The sequence below is a fragment of the Ranitomeya variabilis genome, chromosome 2 (genome assembly GCF_051348905.1).
Source record: "Ranitomeya variabilis isolate aRanVar5 chromosome 2, aRanVar5.hap1, whole genome shotgun sequence".
Taxonomy (NCBI): domain Eukaryota; kingdom Metazoa; phylum Chordata; class Amphibia; order Anura; family Dendrobatidae; genus Ranitomeya; species Ranitomeya variabilis.
The window spans coordinates 1,022,601,308-1,022,627,236 of NC_135233.1; the positions used below are offsets into that span (position 1 = coordinate 1,022,601,308).

Below are 25,929 nucleotides of genomic sequence, written 5' to 3' on the forward strand. Positions count from 1 at the left end.
TTAGCATGATCGCACTAGCACTTTACTTTCCCATATAGATACACCTGTTATAACTTTTTCTTATGGATTTGGATTCATACTGTGTTATTTATTTATTTACTCTTTAATAATTAATCTACCCTCATGGGTATCACAGTATACTATATATAGCATTTTTTCCGTCTCCTGGTCAGTGCCCTCCTTTTGGTATTGTGTTTTCCCTCCTACCCTATCTTGTTCTATATCTACAATAAATATCATTATTCAGCACAACCATTGGGCATGAGTTCGGTCTTTTTTGTTCTTGTTTTGTTGACTGGAGTGACATCTAGCACAGTGGAATGACCACTCGTAAGAACAGAATCTGTATTCTGAGACTAGATATGAATGAACCGAACCTGGAGAAGTAAAGTGGGCCCAGAGACCATTGTTGAAATCCATTCTGCATTTTCTTTGCTGCCTGTTTTGTGCTGTATTGTATTTCAATGGAGCCCATGGAAGTCCATTGGCTTTCTTTGTTGCCATTATTTGGAATGGGCTTTCCAGCCTTCCTGCATTGTTTCCAATCCTTTTTTTTTGTACAACCCCATTGAACAATGACTTTGCTGCTGTGCCAGCCAATTGTGTTTTGGTTAATTTTAAACCTCTACTTTAATAGATCTGTTCCCAAATTTGTCAATTTCTCCTAAACTAAAAATACACTTTAGATAAAGTGTTCTATTCCTTCTTGTAGTGCAAACAATGGTGTTTTCAAGTTGTCAGAGGATCAGCAAAGTTATGATTAACTTGGTTTGACTATCTTGCATTTCACACTATCGATGCAGACGGCGTCGCTCTACAACGTGCCATTCAATTATCAAAACAAAACATGGCAACATAGTCCAAAAACTAACAGAACATTGTCATGACTCCCGCCCTCAAAAAGCAGAAGCAAAATAAGAGAAGACGCGAAAGCAGTAAGTGCTGCTGCTACTCGCAATGTGCAGAGAACGGTGTTGTCTGTGTTGAGTAATGATGCATTGGCCCATATGCCAAGACAATGGTCTCTTCCGAGGAGCCTTGTCCATCATGGAACAGATGGTAATTTGCCTAACCCCAAAACTATACATTCTTATACTCCAGAAAAGTATAGTCAGCTGATACTTCATGATTCAGGAAATGATTATCGAAATAGAATTATGGTTTTAGGCGATGGAGATCTTACACTTGAACAGAACAAAGATGCCATCTATGGAGATGGCACCTTTGATATAGTATCCAATGCGTTTTACCAACAGTACACTTGGTATGCCAAGGTGGGTAACTCGTATCCGCTATGTTTGTACATTTTTACTAAAAACAAAGGACATGAACACGTATGAGAGACTGTTTGAAATAATAAAGCTATTCCAAATCTGGCACCTCAAAAGGTTTTAGTGGATTTTGAGAAGGCTTGTATGTCTGCAGTAAGGATTGCCTTTCCACATGCCAAGGTCAAAGGGTGTTATCATCTGTGTTGCTCTGATCAGAAAACTAAAAAATGGTTTGAAGACAGAATATGAATCTAATATCAACATAAAATTGACTGAAGTCTCTTGCTGCATTAGCGTTCGTGCCAAGTGAAGATGTGAGACTTGTTTTTGATAAGCCCCTTGCCACGTTACCAGATGAAGAATGCTATAATAAGGTGCTCACATACTTACTTTTTCCCCATATATTGAGGGTGCAGCTGGTAGAAATCCTCAATTTCCTATAAGAATATGGTGGCATTATGGTGCAGCCCTGGGGCAGTCACCCAAATCTACAAACTGTTGTGTGGGATTTCACAATTCACTTAATTCCCTGTTCCGCTGCAGTCATCCCAGCATGTGGTTTCTCTCTGATGGATTGCAAAAGGATCTGGCTAATGCACAGGCAGGCTGCCTTGATATAAGCTTTTTTTTGTTGTTTTTTTTTTAAGCCCTGTATCACACGTTTGCCACTTCTGTACTGGAATATCACCAGGTGAAAGTTATGAACCTGTCAGCATGATTTTGCGAAGTTAATTACAGGCATTGTCATGTTCTTGCTATTACACTAACTAAAATTATATCTGGGGTGAAGAAATCGGTGTTGTGGTTCTTGTGTGATCAGGGTTAGAAGTTTCCAGTTAATGAGATGCCCGTGCTTATCTCCCTGCTATAGGCCATAGAAATCAAGGAAAGACCTGCCCACAGGCTGCCCCAAAGCACAAATATGTTCCTCATCATAGAGACCGAGAGAGACAGACTGTGTTTTGGGGAGGCCTGTGGGCAGGTCTCTTCTTGGTTTCTCTGGCTTAGAGCAGGAAGATAAGACTGCCTACTTTCCTGCCCCGGAGCACGGGCATCTCATTAACTGAAAGCTTCTATCACTTATTACACAAGAACTACAAGACAGATTTTTATTTTTTTTCTCCCCAGGTATCATTTTAGTCGGTGTAACAGCCCCAACCTGACAATGCCTGTAATTTACTTAGCAAAATCCTGCTGACAGGTATGCTTTAAACAGATTAGCTGATTTGCAGGTGTGCAGTGATTGTTTAAAGGGAACCTGTCACCCCCAAAATAGAGGGTGAGCTAAGCCTACCAGCATCCGGGGCTTATCTACAGCATTCTGGAATGTTGTAGATAAGCCCCCGATGTATCCTAAAAGATAAGAAAGAGAGGTTAGATTATACTCACCCAGGGGCAGTCCCGGTCCGGTCCGATGAGTGTCGCGGTCCAGCCCGGCGCCTCCCATCTTCATCAGAAGACGTCCTCTTCTGGTCTTCACGCTTCGGCGCAGGCGTACTTTGTCTGTCCTGTTGAGAGCAGAGCAAAGTACTGCAGTGTGCAGGCGCCGGGCCTCTCTGACCTTTCCTGGCGCCTGTGCACTGCAGTACTTTGCTCTGCCCTCAACAGGGCAAACAAAGTACGCCTGCACTGGAGCCGCGGCGTGAAGACCAGAAGAGGACGTCATCCTATGAAGACGGGAGGCCCCGGACCACGACGCCCACCGGATCGGACCGCCCGCCCAGGTGAGTATAATCTAACCTCTTTTTTTCATCTTTTAGGTTACATCAGGGGCTTATCTACAGCATTACAGAATGCTGTAGATAAGCCCCTGATGCCGGTGGGCTTAGCTCACCCTTGATTTTGGGGGTGACAGGTTCCCTTTAATAAACTGGAGTTATTGTTATTAGACCTCTTTTAATAAACTTATTTTGTCTGTGTGGGCAGTCTTCTATATGGGCATTTTTCTGGTCACCATGGAATGCATGTTCATGTACCGTGTTATTCCAGAGGGGCATGCTTCTATTCGTATTTGTGATTATAAAAATTTCACATGTTAAAAGCTGTGAAGCTGCCTACAATTTAGTAATGTGAATGTATTTTTGTAAGAATTAGTTCAACTGTCTAAAGCTAGGTTCACATTGCGTTAGTGGGTGATCGCTAACGGACAGCGTTGCACGGCGAAAATGTCGCAATTAACGCCGTGCAACGGGTCCGTTAGCGCACCCATTGACAGCAATGTAAATTTCGCCTGTAGCGCATCGCTAGCGCGTGCCTTTTTCGGCTCGCGCTAGCGATGTGCCGTTCTTTTGTAGCGCGCCTCGGACGCTGCTTGCAGCGTCCACGGCGCGCTCGAGGTCCGTTCCCCTCTCTCGCAGATCGAGGATCTGCGAGAGCGGGGACGTTAGCGCGACCCCTAAACGCGGCCCCTACAAAAACATTGCGTTAACGCAATCCGCTAGCACTAAACGGATTGCCCTAACGCAATGTGAACCTAGCCTTAGTGTTGTGGGGTGTGTGTGTTTTATTTATTTTTTTAAATGTTCCTCCAATTCAGTGGTCTCAGATGTAGGACCCCACTCCACAGATATCTAGACTAGGTGAAGCACTTGATATTTTTTTAAATGTTTGGCTCTTGTTTTACAGAGAATTGACAGGTAAAAGTAGCCAAGTGCAAAACTGCAAAGCTAAAATCGAACTCCTTGGAAGTTACGATCCTCAAAAATGCCTCATTATTGAAGACCCATATCGCGTAAGTTTCGGCTAAAGTTCTTTTTACCATTAAACAATGCTTCGCTTAGAAGCCACCAATGTTTTTTTGTGAAATAAAAAATACAGTGCTGGTGGCAAAGTCGCCCCAAAGGACGTCAGAAGACACGCTTGAGGGAAAACACCGTCTTGTGCACATACGCAAAAGGATGATGACTTTTCACCAATTTTAGTTTTTTAAACTGGCCACATCATGGAATGACGACCAGCAGAGCAAATTGAAACGTTGTGCATTTTGTTTGTTTGTTTTATTTTGTATTTAATCTGTCATCTGATTTCGGCTACTAAAGTTTATGGCGCCTATTAAGCTAATTTTCAGTATATACAAGGGGGCAATAAAAGATTCTTGATACCATATCACACAGAGAAACCTGGGAGGGGAGGAGCTTCCCTGCCGCCAGCATGACACTGCCTGCTTATGATTGGTCAATGTCATGCAGAGGGAAAGTGTTCACTGCGCGAATTTACCATCTCTGCTAATGCCCTCTTGGTTATAGCAAATTAGCATGTAATAGTTACTAGCTAATATCTCAACAGAGATGAGGAGAAAAACAACATATATACTATATAAGCCGAGATTTTCAGCCCATTTTTTTTTTTTTTTTTTTTCTTTTTTAGGCTGAAAGTGCCACACTCGGCTTATACTCGAGTCGTTGTCCCAGGGGTCAGCGGGGAAGGGGGAGCGGCACTGTCACATACTCACCTGCTCCTGGCGCAGTTCCTGCATCTCTGTTGGTCTCCGGGCGCTGGCAGCTCTTCCTGTGTTCAACAGTCACGTGGTACCGCTCATTAAAGTAATGAATATGGGAGCGACTCCACTCCACTCCCATAGGGGTGGAGCCACATATTGATTACTTTAATGAGCGGTGCGATGTGACCGCTGAACATAGAAAGAAGCTGCCGGCGCCCGGAGATCATCTATCAGTGAGAAGCTGCCAGAGACCACGCCGGGAGCAGGTGAGCATAACTGGGAGGGTGAGCATTCCGATATTCACCTGTCCCCATTCCACCGCTGCACACCGCTCTGTCTTCCGCGTCCCCTGGCTGTGACATTCAGGTCAGAGGGCGCTATGACGTGTTTAGTGCGCAGCATCTGCCTGAACAGTCACTGCGGAAGACGGAGCAGCGCACGGCGGTGGAACGGAGACAGGTGAATATCACAAGTGCCAGTGTCCTCTCCTGCTCAGGACAAGAGGTGAGTATGTCATTTTTTTTTTTTTTTTTTTCGCAGCAGCATTGTATGGGGCAAATGTTTCTATGGAGCCGTAATCAACCTTTATGCTGCATTGTATGGGGCAAATGTTTCTATGGAGCATCTTATGGGGCCATAATCAACCTTTGTGCAGCATTATATGGGGCATATTTTTGCATGAAGCATCTTATGGAGCCCATCATGAACTTTATGGAGCATTATGTGGGGCATATTTTGTATGGAGCATCTTATGGGGTCCCTCATGAACTGTATGGAGCATTATATGGGGCTGCTGATTCAAAATGGATATTCAAAAACACTTAACCTACTGATGTCTCAATTAATTTTACTTTTATTGGTATCTATTTTTATTTTTGAAATTTACCAGTAGCTGCTGCATTCCCCTCCCCCAGGCTTATACTCGAGTCATTAAGTTTTCCCAGTTTTTTTGTGGCAAAATTAAGGGTCTCGGCTTATACTCAAGTATATACTGTATATATTTTTATCTCTGCAGTGATTATTTTATAATGGGGCCAGTTTAACATGATAAAACTGGTGAAAGGTCGTCTTTACAGTAGATCTCACCAGATTTCACAAAACAATCTGCATGCGTTGTTAAATACCTGATGTGGCTGGTTTATTTACTTTGAAAATCCATGTAGAATGGTTGTACAATCCTTTATAATAGATCAGTGTTTCCCAAACCTCGTCCTCATGTCCACCAACACATCATTTTTTCAGGATTCCCAAGTATTACCCAGGTGAGAGAACCTGACAGTTTCTGAAGCCTTAAATTATTTTTTTCCCACAAACAAAAGTTCATTGTAATCAATAGATCTTGGAATAATAATAATTTCCACAATTAGATGTGTTTACATAAAATATTCCTGTGCTGAGAGAATCTTATAAATGTGTCCCTGCTGTGTAATGGCCGGGTCTGACCATGCAGGAACATGGTCTGATCATACCACAGCTCCTGGGTGGGGGGGAAGTAAAAGAGAGTACACAGACATTACATCAGAGGATCACGGCTGCTTCTTTCTGTGAGGTAAAACATTTTACTGCCTGTTTTTTAAACAATGTCTTACTTCAAAGGGAGAATCATGTGCGATCACCTGCTGTTATGTCTGTATTCTTTTCTCTTTTTTTTTTCTTTCTCTCTCTCTCTCGCTTTCTCTCTTTCTCTCTCTTTCTCTCTCTCTTTCTCTCTCTTTCTCTTTCTCTTTTCTCATCCTCATCCTCATCCCAAGATCTGATTTAAAATGATCTTTTGTTTGTGGGAAAACCCCTTTAGGCTATATGCACACGTAGGGAGGGTCCTCTGCGGGTTTTCCCGCATCGGATTTTATAAATCTGCAGGGCAAAACTGCTGCTGTTATCCCTGCAGATTTATCGCGGTTTGTTTTGCGGTTTCCGCTGCGGGTTTACTCCTACTATTGATGCTGAATATGCAGCATCAATAGTAATGTTAAAAATAATTTAAAAAAATGGTTTATACTCACCTTCTGACGTCCCGATCTCCTCGGAGCTGCACGCGGCGGTCCAGTTCCAAAGATGCTGTGCGAGAAGGACCTTCGTGACGTCACGGTCATGTGACCGCGACGTCATCTCAGGCCCTGCTCGCACAACAACCCTGCGACCGGACGGCCGCGTGCAGCGCTGAGAGGTGAATATATCATTATTTTTTATTTTAATTCTTTTTTTTTTTTTTTTTTTTACACAAATATGGTTCCCAGGGCCTGGAGGAGAGTGTCCTCTCCTCCACCCCGGGTACCATCCACACATGATCCGCTTACTTCCCGCATCGTGGGCATAGCCCCATGCGGGAAGTAAGAGGATCAATGCTTTCCTATGTGTGCAGAATCACCGCGATTCTGCACAAAAGAAGTGACATGCTGCTTAATGTAAACCGCTGCGTTTCTGCGTGGTTTTTCCCGCAGCATGTGCACAGCGGATTGCGGTTTCCATAGGTTTACGTGTAACTGTACAGCTGCAGAAACGCTGCGGTTCCGCGGTAAAAACTGCAACGTGTGCACATAGCCTTATAAGGCTGTGTGCACACGTTGCGGATTAGGCTTAGGAATTTCTGGTGCGGATTCTGTCTCCTGGCAGAAAACGCACCTGCGTTTTTTTTGTGCGTTTTTGCTGCGGTTTTCTTGCGGATTTGCTGCGTTTTTTACCCCTGCGGTTTTCTATAATGTAATGGCTGCAAAAACGCTGCAGATTCACAAAATAGAAGTGACATTCTACTTCTTTTAATCCGCAGCGTTTCCGCAGCGGATTTTCCGCAAAGTGTGCACAGAATTTTTTTTTTCTCATTGATTTACATTGTACTGTAAATCAATTGAGGATCTGCAGCGTTTCTGCACTGCAAAAAACGCTGCGGATCCGCAGAGAATCCGCAGCGTGTGCACATACCCTTATAATAATTCAATCACCTTGGCAATACTATGAAAATTCTGAAAAAAGTAGTTTTGGGGGGCTATGATGACTGGACTTTACAATACACTGTAATAGATCAACTACCTTGCCCTTGCCCAACTACCGTGATTGACAGCTCCTCATTGTTCCTCCTCCCTTCTGAGATCTCACACTGCTCCATACAAGCTGCAGCTGTTGGGCTGGGTGGGTGGAGACCCCTAGAATGCTCATCTGAATATCTGAATTGTACAGCCATTCTGGCATGAACTCTCAAAGTAACCACACCATCCTCTTCAGGTAAAAGAGCTATTTAATTTATACAATTTATATTATGAAATCTGGTGATGAGCATGTGTCATCAGAAAATTTCCTATGTTGTTTATTTTTTTAAATGTTTTAACCTCTTGTCATGATTTACAGTTCTGCATTAAAAAAAAATATCCGAAAAGTTTGGAATTTTTTTTTTTTTCTTGACCAACGGAGCAACTCAATTCGTGTTCTGTAGACGTAACATCTCTGCAGTCATCTCATTATAGTCAAAATGAAACACATTTTTTTTATATAGAAGAAAACTGAATCCGCAATTCACATAGAGGATCGTCACAGCTCACCTTCTCCCCATTGCTGCGCAAAGTCCTCTACACGGATCACACCGCATGCCAATAAGACTATAGATGTAAATAAACCACCTAAGGTTCCTGTGGCTGATATTAACAGCATTTCGAAATATGCTGCATAGCAGTTTAGGCAACTTGGCCTCTCAGAAAAATTGTCTGTATTTTCTGAAAAGAAAAAAAAAATTCTGATATAAACTCTCCAAGATATCATTTAATTTCAAGGTTTAACTGAGGTCCATTTTTAGACAAGGGCTATGTAAACTTTGTTAAAGCTGCATCTTCTAGTCTTAGTTTGCCATCATTATTTATTATTATGCATTGCTTATATAGCGCTTATTCCACAACGCTTTACAGACATCATTGCTGTCCCCATTGGGGCTCACAAACACGGGGAGAACATACAAACTCCTTGCAGATGTTGTCCTTGATGAGATTTGAACCCAGGACCTCATCACTGCAAAGCTGCATTCCTAACCACTGAGCCACCGTGCTGCCCTATTCATAGCTAGTCGCTACTATGGTATCACACCGGTATCTGCAAAAAACAGCAGAATCCTTATCTAACTATATAATTGTCCCTGGCAGATCCCTTATTTTTCTCACCACATAAAATAGATCCAATTCGGAAACAATCTCTGAAAACTCTAGGACTAAGGGATGTATGAAGCCATAGAGAACACTCTCCTGTGAAGGGTCCATTTTTAGGGCTTGAAAACAGTCATAGACCATAGAGCGTGCACTACAGTCATGGCCGAATGTATTGACACCCTTGTGATTGTTCCAGAAAATGAAGTATTTCCCCCCCAGAAAATTTTCAATTACACATGTTTTGTTATACACATTTTATTTCCCTTGTGTGTATTGGAACAACACGATAAAACAAAGAAAAAAGGCAAATTGGACATAATTTCACACACAACCCCAAAAATGGGCCGTTGTTGGCATATTTGCAAAATTCAAGATGCAACTAATCTTTGTTTCAACCATTTGATGCTCATGTAAACTCGCCTGTGGCAAATATCAGGTGTGGGCAATATGAAAATCACACCAGAAACCAGAAAAAAGAAGTTGACTTAATCTTTGCATTTTGTCTTTGTGGGCCACACTAAGCATGGAGAACAGTAGGAGAAGAGAACTGTCAGAGTACTTGAGAACCAAAAATGTTGAACAATATCAACAATCTCAAGATTACAAGTCCATCTCCAGAGATCTTGATGTTCCTTTATCCACGGAGTGCAGCATAGTCAGCTAGTTTTCCTTGACAGTAGAGAAAAATTGATGAAAAGTTGCAACACAGGAGCGTCTGGATGGTGGATAAGCAACCCCAATCAAGTTCCAAAGAAATTCAAACTGTCCTGCAGACTCGGGGCGCATCAGTATCCGTGTGAAATATCCCTCGATATTTTGAATGAAATGAAACTCTGGCAGGAGGACCCCCACTACTAAAGCAGACCTAAAATAGCTAGACTGCCATTTGACAAAATCCTGGTTAAGCATCTTGTGGACAGATGAGGCCAAGATAGAGCTTTAATTATACTACTGTTTACCGTAAACGTAATGAAACCTACAAAAAAACACAGTACCTACATTCAAATATGGTGGCGGTTAAAGGTGTTTTGTTGTTTTTTTTGCTGCCTCTGTGTCACATCGGAGCAAGAAGGTAAAGGGCGCCCGGATGATGGGGAAAGGGGAGAAGGGACACCCCTCAAACACTCACCTGAGACTGCACCTACATGGGTCCCCTCCCACCCCTAAACGCTGTCACATGCTTAAGCCCTGACCTAGCCCTAACTAGGGAGTAGGGCAGCAAGACACTAGTCTCACTACTAAAGTATGGAAACGCAGGGAATTGAACAGAGAAATCAAACAACAAATGGAACTCCACAGCTTAAACAGGAACAACTTCTCCAAGGACAGGAACAGCTTCTCCAAGGAGGTCAGCATGGGAAACCGACAACCAGCATAGGAGAGGGCTAAGAATGACAGCAAGCTGCAGCAGCTAGGATTTTGCAATATGGAATCCTAGCAGGACCTAATGGGTACACTTATCCCCTTCCACACCAAGCGAAAATCAATCTGCACCATTCAAGTTAAACGCTGAGTGGACGCCAAAGAGTACCTGTGATCCATCAACAGCCGTGATCCCAAACACGCCAAAGGTCTCGGGAGATGTTGGCACATTTTTGACAGATATCGCCCCCCTTCTATGAGGTTCCTCAGGACCAGGTTTATCTTGATCATCTGCATGGAAAGAATGAACCAATTTACTGGCATCAACTTCTGATACTGGAACCTACATTCTCTCTTCTGGACCATAATGCTTCCCGTGCATCAGTTACCAATGGGAACACTGAACAAAATGAGAATCAACAATTCTTGCTACCTGAAATTTCAAATTAACATCCATCACAGCCACACAGTCATTTACAGAGGTCCGGACCTGACACACGTATATATATTTTTTTAAAGCCATACGTTTATAGCTGCGCTTCCCCCTCCCATCTCCATAACCTTCACGTTATGCTCTGTACCTCTTGCCATACAGAAAAGAGCGGCAAAGAAAAACATTCTTCCCCCAGGAATCCCTGAAGACCTCTCACTACTGAAAGTACAAAACATCAGGTGAAAACCGTATGCACCAAAAAATGCACTCTCCTTTGGCAGAATTTTCATTAAACAATCGTCATCGTTATTCCACTGGTAAGTAAGAAGACCAATCTTCAAGGTTAAAGGAAAAAGTCTTCAGCACAAGTGGAATCTGGCTTAAAGTAAATCAATTTATTGAGCCACCCACGAGACAGAATTGATACAGACGTTTTGGCCTCTCTGCCCTTATCAAGGACCTCTTTACAAAATGTGAAAAATATATACAGTAACTAAAGAGAATTCATGAACATGTCCCATAATATGAGGAAAAGGAAAATTTAGACTTTTTTTTTTTATAACATTTACGTAAACTCGTCATAATAGACGCTATTTCTTGTTCGTATAGATTCTATTGGAAATTTATTTTTTTTTTTCCCAAGTAAACATGATGTCGAAAGAGGAGATATCTGATAAGTACAATAAATGTCATAACGATATATGGGTATGCATGAGGTCAAGCTACCCACAGGTATCAAAAGGGGAGAGGTATGTAATACATAATGATCGTATTATATGGAGTAAAAATCCAACAGAACAAGTGTGTGTGTTTGTGTGTGTGTGTATATATATATGTATACACACAAAAATATATATTATTATTATTTTTTTTAATTAATGACCTCTATAGGGAAAATTACAAGACACCGCCAAGAAATTTAGAAGTGATAGACAGAAACCTGTCAGGTTCTCATCAATAGGTGATCTCGGTGAAAATGTATGCAATGACATTTGAAGAATATTTAATAGAGAAGCTTTCAGAAACAGAATATAAATAACCAGACCAAAGAGGGGGGGTATGGAATAACCAAAATTATCTGACCTGGAGCATCAATGTGTGTCTAGCGTGTTCAGTCACGGCAGTGTGTGTCAGAGACCCCCCCATGAACTGGATATAAGTAGGAGAAGGGGTGGGAGTACAAAACCTGGTTCCCAAGGAACTACTGGGCAGACATGATGTACTGGTGGAATGGGATGAAGAAAGCAGAGCGGAAATTGTGACTTGCACAGTGGAGCAATCCAAAGAGAGATGAGTGCACATGCGTGGAAAGGCTGTCAGGCAAAAGAGCAAGAGCAAAGTGTTAACAGAACTGATAACTAACTCTTCACCACTAGATACTTACCTTAGTATTCAATTGGGGATGAAAGGCAGAGGGATAGATGCACCCCCAGGTGGAAGCAAAAAGCCCTTAAACTTGGATACAAACTGGGTACCCCGATCTGAAACCACATCGGATTGAACCCCATGAAGCTTCAGCATCTCACTAACAAACACTTGAGCCAAGGTTTTTGTATTCAGAAGAGCCAATATGAAGTGTGCGATCTTGCTAAAGCTATCCATCACCACTAGGATCAGTCTTTCTAGCGGACGGAGGAAGGTCGGTAATAGACCATGAACAGACACACTTGTTTGTGGACTTTATCAGGAATAACTAATGGTAGGAGAGACCCTGACTGAAGTGTATGCCAGGTCTCAGAACGTGCACAAATATTGCAGGTAGATACGAAATCAACAAAATCCTGTTGTAACCTTGGCCTCCAAAACTGACTAGAAATAAGGTCCATAGTTGCTTTGCTGCCCAAGTGACCTCCAAGAACCGAGTGATGATGATTGCCTAAAATTTCAAGATTCAAATTTAAAGGCACAAATTTATTTTCCTGAAGGACAAGAAGCACGGGCATCCTCCTGAACATTCTAGATTGGAGGAAACAGTGGAAATGACCACTCCCTCTTGTAGAATCAGAACCGTCATCAGCACAACCGCCTCCAGGGAAACTGAGACAAGGCATCAGTCTTAACGTTCATAACCCCAAGACGGTAAGTGATAAAAATATTAAACCTAGTGAAAAATAAAGGCAATCTAGCTTGTCTCTGCTTCAGATGTTTAGCAGATTCCAGGTACAACAGATAGTCTGTAATCATGACCGGGTGAGCTGCCCCCTCCAGAAATTTACACCACTCTTAAAAAGCCAACTTAATAGCCAGAAGTTCTTTACCAGTATGTGTTTTTTTGGCCGGTGCTTACTATTTTTTTTTTTTTTTCTTGTGGGAAAAAAAGTGCATGAACACCACTTACCAGGAGACTACCCCTGCTGCAAAGCTGCCCCAACCCTCACTCCAGACACATCAACCACAACAATAAACTGTGGAAGCATCAGGCTGAATGAGCAAAGGTGCCATGGTAAAATATATAATTTCAGGGAAATAAATGCCCAGCAGGCCCGTTAGAAAAATCTGTCCTTTTTGGTCATGTCGATGTCAGTTATACATTTGACAATTGAAGATAAATTCTGGATAAACTTTCAATTAGTAATTGGCAAACCCCAGGAAACATAAGGCTTTCAGATTTTCCTCAGGTTCCCATTCCAGTACTGCGCGGACTTTATCGGGGTCCATCCGGAAACCCAAATCAGATATCCTAAAAATTGTACCTCTTCTATGGCTACTACACTTTTTTTTAAGTAGCATACAATTTATTCATTTGGAATATCTGTATTTGCCTGATGTGTTTCGAAAGCGGGCGAGTAAATCAAAGTGTCATCGAGATATGCCACCACAAATCTGGTCACCAGATGATGAAAAATTTTGTGAACAAAGTTTTCGAAAATGGGAAGAGCATTAGTCAAACCAAATGTTATGATGAGATTTTCATAATGCCCTTCAGGAATATTAGGAAGGCTGTCTTCCACTCATCCACTTCTCTGATTCTAAGCAGATAATAGGCCCCCATTAGGTCCAACTTAGAGAACCATTTAGCACCAACAATCTGATTTAAATAAATCTGGAATGAGCGGAACGGGATAAGGATCTGTGATGGGAATTCAATTTAACTAAAGTCTAAGCAGGGACTCGTACTCCCATCTTTTTGTCTTGACAAAACAAAACCCTGCTGCCACAGGAGAAGTTGGTCAAATATGTCCCTTACTAAGACTCTTGGCGATATAAGTTAACGGGGTAATTCTTGACACCCCTTTTCTGAGAATACATCCTCAAAGCCGGACAGAAAAGAGGGTAAGGTTTTAGGGGAGACTGTAGAAAGAAGAGTATTCAGGCAGTTATTCTTACAGAAATCACTCCAGCTGTCTCCCTGCACTGTCAATCAATAACAGTATTGTGTGTTACCAACCAAGGAAGGTTGTACAATAGGGGTAGGAAGACCTTCAAGAACATAGCAAGAAATTAATTATTTGTGAAGAGCCCCTATTTGAAGGTTGAAGTTATGAACAATTTGTGTAAAGGGGTGTTTAGTTGATAGCAAATATGGGGATGGGATTTGCCACAATACTACGAGAGACCATGAGTTTGGGCAAACTGAGCATCCACCATATTGGTCCCCACTCCACTATCCAAAAAGATTGAAACTTTTCATACCTACAACGACTATTGCAGGTAAGACAAACTGAGACACACATGCTGAGGAGTTATGTACGCCCAGGTTGTAATCCTTCACACAACCTGGGGTCAGAAGTTTTCCAACTTTTTTTGTTTTAGGTATGGAGGGACAGACCTCAATAAAGTGACCACTTTGACTGCAGAAGAAACAAGCCCCTGTCTAATGGCGAATCGCAGAAAATGTAGACTGGGGAGAGACACTCCCCCAACTGCATGGGTTCATCAGAGCATGCGGGAGGGTTTTCACACTTAGAGAGTCCTCCTGGGGAAGGGGATATCAGGTCTATCCCAGAGGCTTCTATCAATCCAAATTGTTAAGGCCATAGCGGCCTTGAAAGCCTTCAGAGTTTCTTTTAACCTTTCTGAGAAACCCTGACACAAATGACTTCTAATATCAGGGTATTTCCACCTGGTTTCAGTGGCCCATCTGCGGAACTTTGAACAAAATACCTTCGCTCCTTCCCAGAAAACCTGTCCTGGAGGGCCACTTTTATTTCTGGTTGAGTCTGGCTAGCTAATGAGACCACCAGACCAGAGGTCTGCTGTTGCAAAACCAATCACAGCAGATCTTTCACTTCCAGAAATAGACTTCGCATCTATTTTGCAAAAGCCACAACAGGATCCATGTTAAAATCATGAAGAGGAAAATAGGGCAGGTTATAATGTCACGCCGGAGCGAGAAAATTCTTTGCTTGCGGCGCAAACCCAGGAAAGAAGGTGAAGGGTGCCTTATGACAATAGGGAAAGGAGAAAAGGGACACTCCCCAACACTCACCTGATACTGCTCCCTGCGCTCCTTATCGCCCCTAGATGGGCCCATCCCCCTTGCGCCATCACATACCTAAGCCCTGAGCTAGCCCTAACTAGTTAGTAAGGCAGCAAGATGCTAGTCTCACTGCTAAGGTAAGGAAATACAGGGAGGGAAACAAATGGAACTCCACCGCTTAAACAAGAACTACTTTTCCAGGGACTGGAACAACTTCTCAAAGGAGGTCAGCATAGGAAGCCTACAACTGGTATAGGAGAGAGGAGTGACAGCAGCTGAGATGCAAGCCGTATGGAATCCTAGCATGATCAAAAAGGAACGCTTAACCCCTTCCACACCAAGTGAAAAATCAATCTTCCCCATTCAAGTTAAACGCCAACCGCACTCCAAAGAGTACCCACGATCCACCAACCACAGCAGCCTTCTGATCCCATATACCCCTAAGGTCCCCGCATGATGCAGCACATTCTTGACACTCTAGCACTGAGTGCATTGACTGTATGCAACACATCATGAAATCTGAAGATTACCAAAGGATTTCAGGTCAGAATGTACTTCCCAGTCAAAAAGCTTGGTTTGCATCCTAGGTCATGGGTCTTGCAGCAGGACAATGACTCCAAACATACTTCAAGAAGCTCACAGAATGGATGGAAACAGCGCTGGAGAGTTCCGAAGTGGCCAGCAATGAGTCCAGAGCTAAATCCCATTGAATACCTGTAGAGCGATCTTAAAATTGCTGTTGGGAGAAGGCACTCTTCAAATATGAGAGACCTGGAGCAATCCGCAAAAGAATAGTGGTCCAACATTCCAGTTGAGAGTTGTATGAAACTTTGTTGACTGTTATAGGAAGCGATTGATTGCAGTTTTTTATTCCAAAGGGTGTGAAACCAAATATTAAGTTGTGTGCCAACAATTTTGTCCTGCACATTTTGTTGGTTTTGTGTGAAATTGTCTATGAGCTAAATTCACTTCTATGCCTTTTGAACTCCAAATTCATAACATTTGTTTTACGAGCGCTCAGGAAATCAATGCAGCACAGTCTTATACGGTGTAGCCGTGTACCCAGGATTTCTAGTTTATTAGCATATGTAGGCACTTTTAAATAGTCTTTTCCTTTATCTGTAGCACTAGGAGCCAATAGAAACTTTGGGGGCGTGAATAGAAATGTGAAACTTCCCCCGCCCATCAATGTTGCCTGATCACCATTACACAAAAGTTACAAGACAAGATGGCTACCACATGCTCAAAATGGATTCTGTTCTCTCACATTGTCCTGTCCAATTTGCATTTTTTTGTTTTCCAATACACACTAGAAATAATGTGTATAACGAAACTTGTAATTGCAATGAGTTTCTGGAACAATTTTCAAGGGTGCTGGACACCTACACATTTCACCTATGGGAGGTCTTATGACACTGCCTGCTGAATCAATAGGCATTAATGTGGGGTTGGTCCTCTTCCCCTTACACTGGTCCTCTTACACTGTTCTGGAAAAACGTTCTACAATATTTTGCAGTGTCAGTGGGCATTTTTGCTTATGCATTCAGAATAGCATTTGCAAGGTCAGTGATTTTCGAAAGGGTTGAGATCATTGCTCAATGCTGCCAGTCATGTTCTTCTACACCAAACCCACCCAAACATGCCTTTATGTACCTTACTTTGTGCATGGGGAACAGAAGAGTCTTCCCCCTCAAAACTGTTCCCACAAAGTTTGAAGCTACAATTCTCCAGTGTCTTGTATACTGAAACATCAAGATTTCCTTTTGCTTGAACTAAGAGAACTGATGCCAGGAAAACATCTCCATAACATTATTTCTCATTCACCAAACTGTACAGTTGGAACAGTGCAGTCAGGCAGCTAATATTCTCCCGGCCTTTGCCAAACCCAGAGTTGTCCATTAGATGCCAGATAGAGAAGTGTGATTCGTCACTGCTCAGGTCAAAATTTCACTACTCCAGAGTCCTGTGGTGGCTACTTTACACCACTCCAGCTGACACTTTACATTGTGCTTAGTGATGTAAGGCTGGTACAGTGGGTGCGAAAAGTATTCATACCCCTTTACATTTTTCACTCTTTGTTTCATTGCAGCCATTTGGTAAATTCAAAAAAGTTCATTTTTTTTTCTCATTAACCGCTTTCTGCCATTGGACGTACTATTCCGTCCATGTGGGGTGGGCCCTACTTCCCAAGGACTGAATAGTACGTCCAGCACGATCGGCCGCGCTCACGGGGGGAGCTCGGCCGGGTGTCAGCTGACTATCGCAGCTGACATCCGGCACTATGTGCCAAGAGCGGTCACGGACCGCCCCCGGCACATTAACCCCCGGCACACCGCGATCAAACATGATCGCGGTGTGCCGGCGGTACAGGGAAGCATCGCGCAGGGAGGGGGCTCCCTGCGTGCTTCCCTGAGACCCCCGCAGCAACGCGATGTGATCGCGTTGCTCCGAGGGTCTCCTACCTCCTTCCTCGCAGGTCCCGGATCCAAGATGGCCATGGCATCCGGGTCCTGCAGGGAGGGAGGTGGCTTACCGAGTGCCTGCTCAGTGCAGGCACTGGTAAGCCTGCTTTGCTCTAAGTCAGATAGGTGATCTGACAGAGTGCTATGCAAACTGTCAGATCACCGATCTGTGATGTCCCCCCCCCTGGGACAAAGTTAAAAAAAAATGTCCACATGTGTAAAAAAAAAAAAAAATTCCTAAATAAATAAAAAAATAATTATTCCCATAAATACATTTCTTTATCTAAATAAAAAAAAAATCAAACAATAAAAGTACATATATTTAGTATCACCGCGTCCGTAACGACCCCACCTATAAAACTATATCACTAGTTAACCCCTTCAGTGAACACCGTAAAAAAAAAAAAAAAACGAAGCAAAAAACAACGCTTTATTCTCATACCGCCAAACAAAAAGTGGAATAACACGCGATCAAAAAGATGGATATAAATAACCATGGTACCGCTGAAAACGTCATCTTGTCCCGCAAAAAACGAGCTGCCATACACCATCATCAGCGAAAAAATAAAAAAGTTATAGTCCTCAGAATAAAGCGATGCCAAAATAATTATTTTTTCTATAAAATAGCTTTTATCGTATAAAAGCGCCAAAACATAAAAAAATGATATAAATGAGGTATCGCTGTAATCGTACTGACCCGAAGAATAAAACTGCCTTATCAATTTTACCAAACGCGGAACGGTATAAACGCCTCCCCCAAAAGAAATTAATGAATAGCTGGTTTTTGGTCATTCTGCCTCACAAAAATCGGAATAAAAAGCGATCAAAAAATCTCCCGTGCCCGAACATGTTACCAATAAAAACGTCAACTCGTCCCGCAAAAAACAAGACCTCACATGACCCTGTGGACTCAAATATGGAAAAATGTATAGCTCTCAAAATGTGGTAACGCAAAAAATATTTTTTGCAATAAAAAGCATCTTTCAGTGTGTGACGGCTGCGAATCATAAAAATCCGCTAAAAAACCTGCTATAAAAGTAAATCAAACCCCCCTTCATCACCCGCTTAGTTAGGGAAAAATTAAAAAAATTTAAAAAATTATTTTCCATTTTCTGGCTAGGGTTAGGGCTATGGTTAGGGCTAGGGTTGGGGCTAGGGTTAAGGCTACATTTAGGGTTGGGGCTAAAGTTAGGATTAGGGTTTGGATTACATTTACGGTTGGGAATAGGGCTGGGATTAGGGTTAGGGGTCTGTCTGGGTTAGAGGTGTGCTTAGGGTTACCGTTGGGATTAGGGTTAGGGGTGTGTTTGGATTAGGGTTTCAGTTATAATTGGGGGGTTTCCACTGTTTAGGCACATTAGGGGCTCTCCAAACGCGTCATGGCGTCCGATTTTAATTCCAGCCAATTCTGCGTTGAAAAAGTAAAACAGTGCTCCTTCCCTTCCAAGCTCTCCCGTGCGCCCAAACAGGGGTTTACCCTAACATATGGGGTATCAGCGTACTCGGAACACATTGGAGAACAACTTTTGGGGTCCAATTTCTCCTGTTACCCTTGGAAAAATACAAAACTGGGGGCTAAAAAATAATTTTTGTGGAAAAAAAAATATTTTTTATTTGCACGGCTCTGCGTTATAAACTGTAGTGAAACACTTGGGGGTTCAAAGCTCTCACAACACATCTAGATGAGTTCCTTAGGGGGTCTACTTTCCAAAATGGTGTCACTTGTGGTTTTTTTTTTAATGTTTAGGTACATTAGGGGCTCTGCAAACGCAATGTGACGCCTGCAGACCATTCCATCTAAGTCTGCATTCCAAATGGCACTCCATCCCTTCCGAGCCCTCCCATGCGCCCAAACGGTGGTTCCCCCCCACATATGGGGTATCAGCGTACTCAGGACAAATTGGACAACAACTTTTGGGGTCCAATTTCTTCTCTTACCCTTGGGAAAATAAAAAATTGGGGGCGAAAAGATAATTTTGGTGAAAAAATATGATTTTTTATTTTTACGGTTCTGCATTATAAACTTCTGTGAAGCACTTGGTGGGTCAAAGTGCTCACCACACCTCTAGATAAGTTCCTTAGGGGGTCTACTTTCCAAAATGGTGTCACTTGTGGGGGGTTTCAATGTTTAGGCACATCAGTGGCTCTCCAAACGCAACATGGCGTCCCATCTCAATTCCAGTCAATTTTGCATTGAAAAGTCAAATGGCGCTCCTTCGCTTCCGAGCTCTGTCATGCACCCAAACTGTGGTTTACCCCCACATATGGGGTATCGGCGTACTCAGGACAAATTGTACAACATCTTTTGGGGTCCATTTTCTCCTGTTACCCTTGGTAAAATAAAACAAATTGGAGCTGAAATAAATTTTGTGTGAAAAAAGTTAAATGTTCATTTTTATTTAAACATTCCAAAAATTCCTGTGAAACACCTGAAGGGTTAATAAACTTTTTGAATGTGGTTTTGAGCACCTTGAGGGGTGCAGTTTTTAGAATGGTGTCACACTTGGGTATTTTCTATCATATAGACCCCTCAAAATGACTTCAAATGAGATGTGGTCCCTAAAAAAAAATGGTGTTGTAAAAATGAGAAATTGCTGGTCAACTTTTAACCCTTATAACTCCCTAACAAAAAAAAATTTTGGTTCCATAATGGTGCTGATGTAAAGTAGACATGTGGGAAATGTTACTTATTAAGTATTTTGTGTGACATATCACTGTGATTTAATTGCATAAAAATTCAAAGTTGGAAAATTGCAAAATTTTCAAAATTTTCGCCAAATTTCCATTTTTTTCAAATAAATGCAGGTAATATCAAATAAATTTTACCACTATCATGAAGTACAATATGTCACGAGAAAACAGTGTCAGAATCACCAGGATCCGTTGAAGCGTTCCAGAGTTATAACCTCATAAAGGGACAGTGGTCAGAATTGTAAAAATTGGCCCGGTCATTAACGTGCAAACCACCCTTGGGGGTGAAGGGGTTAATGTACACTCTGGACCCCATCTTGACTGAAAAAAATCAAATATAGAAATTTTTGCAAATTTATTGAAAAAGAAAAACTGAAATATCACATGGTTATAAGCTCAGACACATATTTTAGTCACATGCTGTCCATTTCCTTGTGATCCTCCTTGAGATGGTTCTACTCCTTCATTGGAGTCCAGCTGTGTTTATTTAAAGACTGATAACACTTGATTTGGAAAGGCACACACCTGTCTATATAAGACCTCACAGCTCACAGTGCATGTCAGACCAAATGAGAATCATGAGGTCAAAGGAACTGGCCAAGGAGCTCAGAGACAGAATTGTGGCAAGGCACAGATATGGCCAAGTTTACAACAGAATTTCTGCAGTAGTCAAGGTTCCTAAGAGCACAGTGGCCTCCATAATCCTTAAATGGAAATAGTTTGGGACCACCTGAAGTCTTCCTAGACTTGGCGTTCAGCCAAACTGATCAATTGTGGGAGAAGAGCATTGGTGAAAGAGGTAAAGAAGAACCACAAGATCACTGTGGCTGAGCTCCAGAGATGCAGTAGAGAGATGGGAAAAAGGTCCACAACAAGTCAACTATCACTGCAGCCCTCCACCAGTCGGGCCTTTATGGCAGAGTTCAGACTATGGGAAATAAGATTCTCTGGTCTGATGAGACGAAGATAGACCTTTTTGGTGATAATTCTAAAGTAGTATGTGTGGAGAAAACCAGGCACTGCTCATCACCTGCCCAACACAATCCCAACAGTGAAACATGGTGGTGGCAGCATCATGCTATGGGAGTGTTTTTCAGCTGCAGGGCCAGGACGACTGGTTGCCAATGAAGGAAACATGAATGCGGCCAAGTACAGAGATATCCTGAATGAAAACCTCTTCCAGAGTTCTCTGGACCTCAGACTTGGCCGAAGGTTCACCGTCCAACAATACATTGACCCTAAGCACACAGCTAAAATAACAAAGGAGTGGCTTCAGAACAACTCTGTGACCATTCTTGACCGGCCCAGCCAGAGCCCTGACCTAAACCTATTTGAGCATCTCTGGAGAGACCTGAAAATGGCTGTCCACCAACGTTCACCACCCAACCTGATGGAAGTGGAGAGGATCTGCAAGGAAGAATGGCAGAGGATCCCCAAATCCAGGTGTGAAAAACTTGTTGCATCATTCCCAAGAAGACTCATGGGCCATGAGTCTTCTTGGGAATGATGCCATGAGATGCCATGAGTCATGGCTGTACTAGCTCAAAGGGGTGCTTCTACTCAATACTGAGCAAGGGGTCTGAATACTTATGACCATGTGATATTTCAGTTTTTTCTTTTTTAATATATTTGCAAAAATTACTACATATGTTTTTTCAGTGAAGATGGGGTGCAGAGTGTACATTAATGAGAAAAAATGAACTTTCTTTGAATTTACCAAATGGCTGCAATGAAACAGTGAAAAATGGGGTCTGAATACTTTCTGTACCCACTGTATGTACCTGTTTGGGCATGGCATGCCTTGAAACTTCCAGTGGATACACATTTTTCAGCTGATGTTAATGCCTGAGGAGGTTTCGACTCTGCAGTTATGGAATCAGCAGGGCTTTGGTGACTTTTATTCATCCAGTAATCCAGCTCTATAACTTTACGTGGTCTTCACTTTGGAAACTTTTAGGAACCAGAACAACTCGGCCACACTTCTCAATGATTCCACTCACAGATGATAGGAAAATAATTATTTCATGAATTGACTGTTACACAGGTGGCTGAACCGCACTGGTATCGGCGAGCTCTTTAGAGCAAGCCATTCTGTCATGTAAGGCAGACGGCATGGCAAGGGGTTGGATGTTTATACAGCTGTGGTAATGGCACTGAATGAAGACCTGAATTCTATGATTATGATGTGTCCCAATATGTCTCTGTGAATAGTGTAGGTTATGACTAAGCAGCTGCTACAAAGTGAATCCCAACTGGGATGTATCGTGACTTGAAAATCTCTTTAGGATATGTGCACATGATTTGTTTGACTCCACTGGAGCCGCCGAGTTTTTCAAGGTGAAGACGTTTGAGGAAAGTGGTGACAGTCTTTTTCCTGAAACATTTTTTCAGTCATTTTTGTGGTGGTACAGCTGCCTATGGTGTTTTGTTTTTTTTTCATTGAAACTATAAATAACAAGCGGCTTCCATAGAATGGTCGTGTTACTACTTTTAGCAGCTTCACGGCTTTCAAAGTCTGAAGTGTTTTTGGGTTTTTTCTACAATAAGTGAAAAAAGTTGAAACCTAAGAAGAACGATATCAAAACTTGCTGAGTGTTTGAGCACTTTGAGGCCAGATCTGCCTCAAAAAGATGTCATGTGCACATACCTCAAATACAGAGTTGTGCTCAGTTTCATGCAGACGATTGACGGTGACGGCATTCTGTACAAGTCAGGAGGGGTAGATCTTATCTCTAGTAAATAGGTTTCCATGTATAACTGACTTTTTTTCCTTTTCCATTTACAGGGCAGCGATGAAGATTTTGAGACTGTCTACCAGCAATGTGTTAGATGCTGTAAATCCTTTTTGGAAAAGTGCTCCTAGTATTACACATAAGTGTTGACGTTAACACCGTGTGTCATGGCTGGATCTGTTGTGTTATCACAGGACATTAATCTTTTTGTCATATGTAACAAGATATATAGCGCTTGTCAGAATTATACTCTCTATTGGGAGGTGGGAGAGCGGTTTACAAGACTGTAGATTGCCAATCCTGTTAACATTCTGGTGACTGCGTTCCAAATCTCCAGATGTGATGCAATACACGCAACCGGAAATTATGTAATTGTTAGGTTGGTGCTTTGCGTTCCTCGACAGCGGAGGTGGCTCTGGCATGCATTCCAACCACTGACAGCAGTGTTTTTTGTTTTTTTTTTTGTTTGTTTTTTTTTAACCCTGTCACGTTCCGAAAGTATGGCAGCTGTAAGATGTAGACTGACCTTTCACTATGTCCAAGTGAAGGACAGCATCCAATCCAGGTGAAGTAAAAAATTCTTTATTGTGCCAAATGCGACGTTTCAACCATAAAGGTCTTTTTCAACCTTTACTTCACCTGGATTGGATTCTGTCCTTCACTTGGTTTATGGTATGTACTTTTCCACTTGGGTCCAGTGGAATTAGGATGGGCATCCTCATGCCAGCTACTTTTTGATTTATGACCTTCCACTATGGTCTGGACAATAGGGAGAAATTCCCTGAAAACACTAATCAATTTCTAATTGTCCACTAATATATATATATATATATATATATGTGTGTATATATAGCCTTTTCAATAATTCATTCTCTGCAGGATTAGACAGAGAATGGAGGGACCCATGTTTACCCTGCACCTAACAATTTGAAACCTTATTAATAAGATACAAGTGTTTTGGCCCCTGAGGAATTACTTGGAAGCAACATGTCAGGACGTGAAATAAGAGTGTAGGGCCTCCATTACAGCGCCAGTTGTGGATTGCCCTTGTCAAGGCAGGACTACATGAGGTTAGAGACAGACATAGCCTCTATACGGTAAGGCTGCACCCCTTTTCTATCCTGGATGAATATCCCAGGAAAAAGTACACCCCCACCTAAAATGAAGAGTGCAGAATGGGTGAAAATTTTCCACATTCTTTCTATCCATTATGTGTTTTGATGCAGTGTATTGGTTTATGACAATTAATATATCCTGGTCTGATATATGTATCCTTGTACCATTAAAAGTTAAGTCTTATTATAATTCTCACAAGTGCTATATATTTGGTCTTACCAAGTGGGATATTTGTGTTTTGTTAGGGTACCGTCACACAGTGCAATTTTGATCGCTACAACGGCACGATTCGTGACGTTCCAGCGATGCATTTACGATATCGCTGTGTCTGACACGCTACTGCGATCCGGATCCCCGCTGAGAATCGTACGTCGTAGCAGATCGTTTGAAACTTCCTTTCGTCGTCTAGTGTCCCGCTGTGGCGGCATGATTGCATTGTGTGACACAGGTTGTATACGATGTGCGCACAGTAACCAACGGCTTCTACATCGCAAATACGTCATGAAATTATCGCTCCAGCGCCGTGTATTGCAACGTGTGACCGCAGTATACGACGCTGGAGCGATACTTATACGACGCTGCAACGTCACGAATCGTGCCGTCGTAGCGATGAAAATGGCACTGTGTGACGGTACCCTTATTAGTGGGCATTCACTCCCACCATTTGCTTTGTTTAATCATATTTAACAAGAGGTGACCTATAATTTATATCATGACGCTAAAGCATTTCATATCACAATCCTCACACTGCACAATGTTTATCAAATTCAAGAATAAAAATTGACTTTTAATTTAGCAGATGCACTTTATTCATCTTCATGCCTCAAGACAAGAAGGCAAGGTTTTCTGAATAGATGAAACCAGGTTGTCTAAAGTTTTATATAATATATATACACTGCTCAAAAAATTAGAGAACATCAAAATACCCCATCCTAGATATCACTGAAATTTTCCAGTTACAAATCTTTATTCATTACATGGTGAAATGCGTGGAAAACAATAAAAAATAACAATGATCAATGTAAATCAAAATAATAATATCCCATGGAGATCTGGATTTAGAATTGTACTCAAAATCAAAGTGCAAAATCAATTTACAGGCTGATCCAACTTCCGTGGAAATGCCTCAAAATGTGGCAATGATGCTCAGTAGTGTTTGCGGCCTCCACATGCCTGTATGACCTCCCTACAATGCCTGGGCATGCTCCTGATGACAAGGCTGCTGCTCTCCTGAGGGATCTCCTCCCAGACAAGGATTAAAGGGAACCTGTCACCTGAATTTGGCTGGACCAGTTTTGGGTCATATGGGCGTGGTTTTCGGGTGTTTGATTCACCCTTTCCTTACCCGCTGGCTGCATGCTGGCTGCAATATTGGATTGAAGTTCATTCTCTGTCCTCCGGAGTACACGCCAGTGCAAGGCAATCTTGTCTTGCACAGGCGTGTACTCCGGAGGACAGAGAATGAACTTCAATCCAATATTGCGGCCAGCATGCAGCCAGCGGGTAAGGAAAGTGTGAATCAAACACTTGAAAACCCCGCCCATATGACCCAAAACTGGTCCCGCCAAATTCAGGTGACAGGTTCCATTTAAAGCATCAGTCAACTCCTAGAAAGTCTGTGGTGCAACTTGTCGTTGCTGGATGGAAGGAGACACGATGTCCCAGATGTGCTCTATTGGATTCAGGTATGGGGAACGGGCAGGCCAGTCCATAGCATTAATGCCTTCATCATCCAGAAACTGCTGACACACTTCAGCCACATGAGGCCTAGCGTTGTCATGCATCAGAAGGAACCCAGGGCTGACTGTGCCTGCATATGGTCTCAATGGGTTTGAAGATCTCATCCTGGTACCTAATGGCAGGGTACCTCTGACTA

At 42.4% G+C, this 25,929-nt stretch overlaps 1 protein-coding gene across 1 annotated transcript in view; it reads left to right on the top strand.

Moving 5' to 3' along the window:
- The window catches only part of LOC143808555 (low molecular weight phosphotyrosine protein phosphatase-like), a 42,951-nt gene extending 18,091 nt beyond the window's left edge, over positions 1 to 24,860 (top strand). Inside the window, exons 5-6 of the mRNA XM_077291339.1 lie at positions 3,897 to 4,002; positions 22,991 to 24,860. Of these exons, the coding sequence (XP_077147454.1) occupies positions 3,897 to 4,002; positions 22,991 to 23,068 (184 nt within the window). The 3' untranslated portion in view covers positions 23,069 to 24,860. The remainder of the gene's footprint in view (positions 1 to 3,896; positions 4,003 to 22,990) is intronic.
- Positions 24,861 to 25,929: the final 1,069 nt, after the last annotated feature.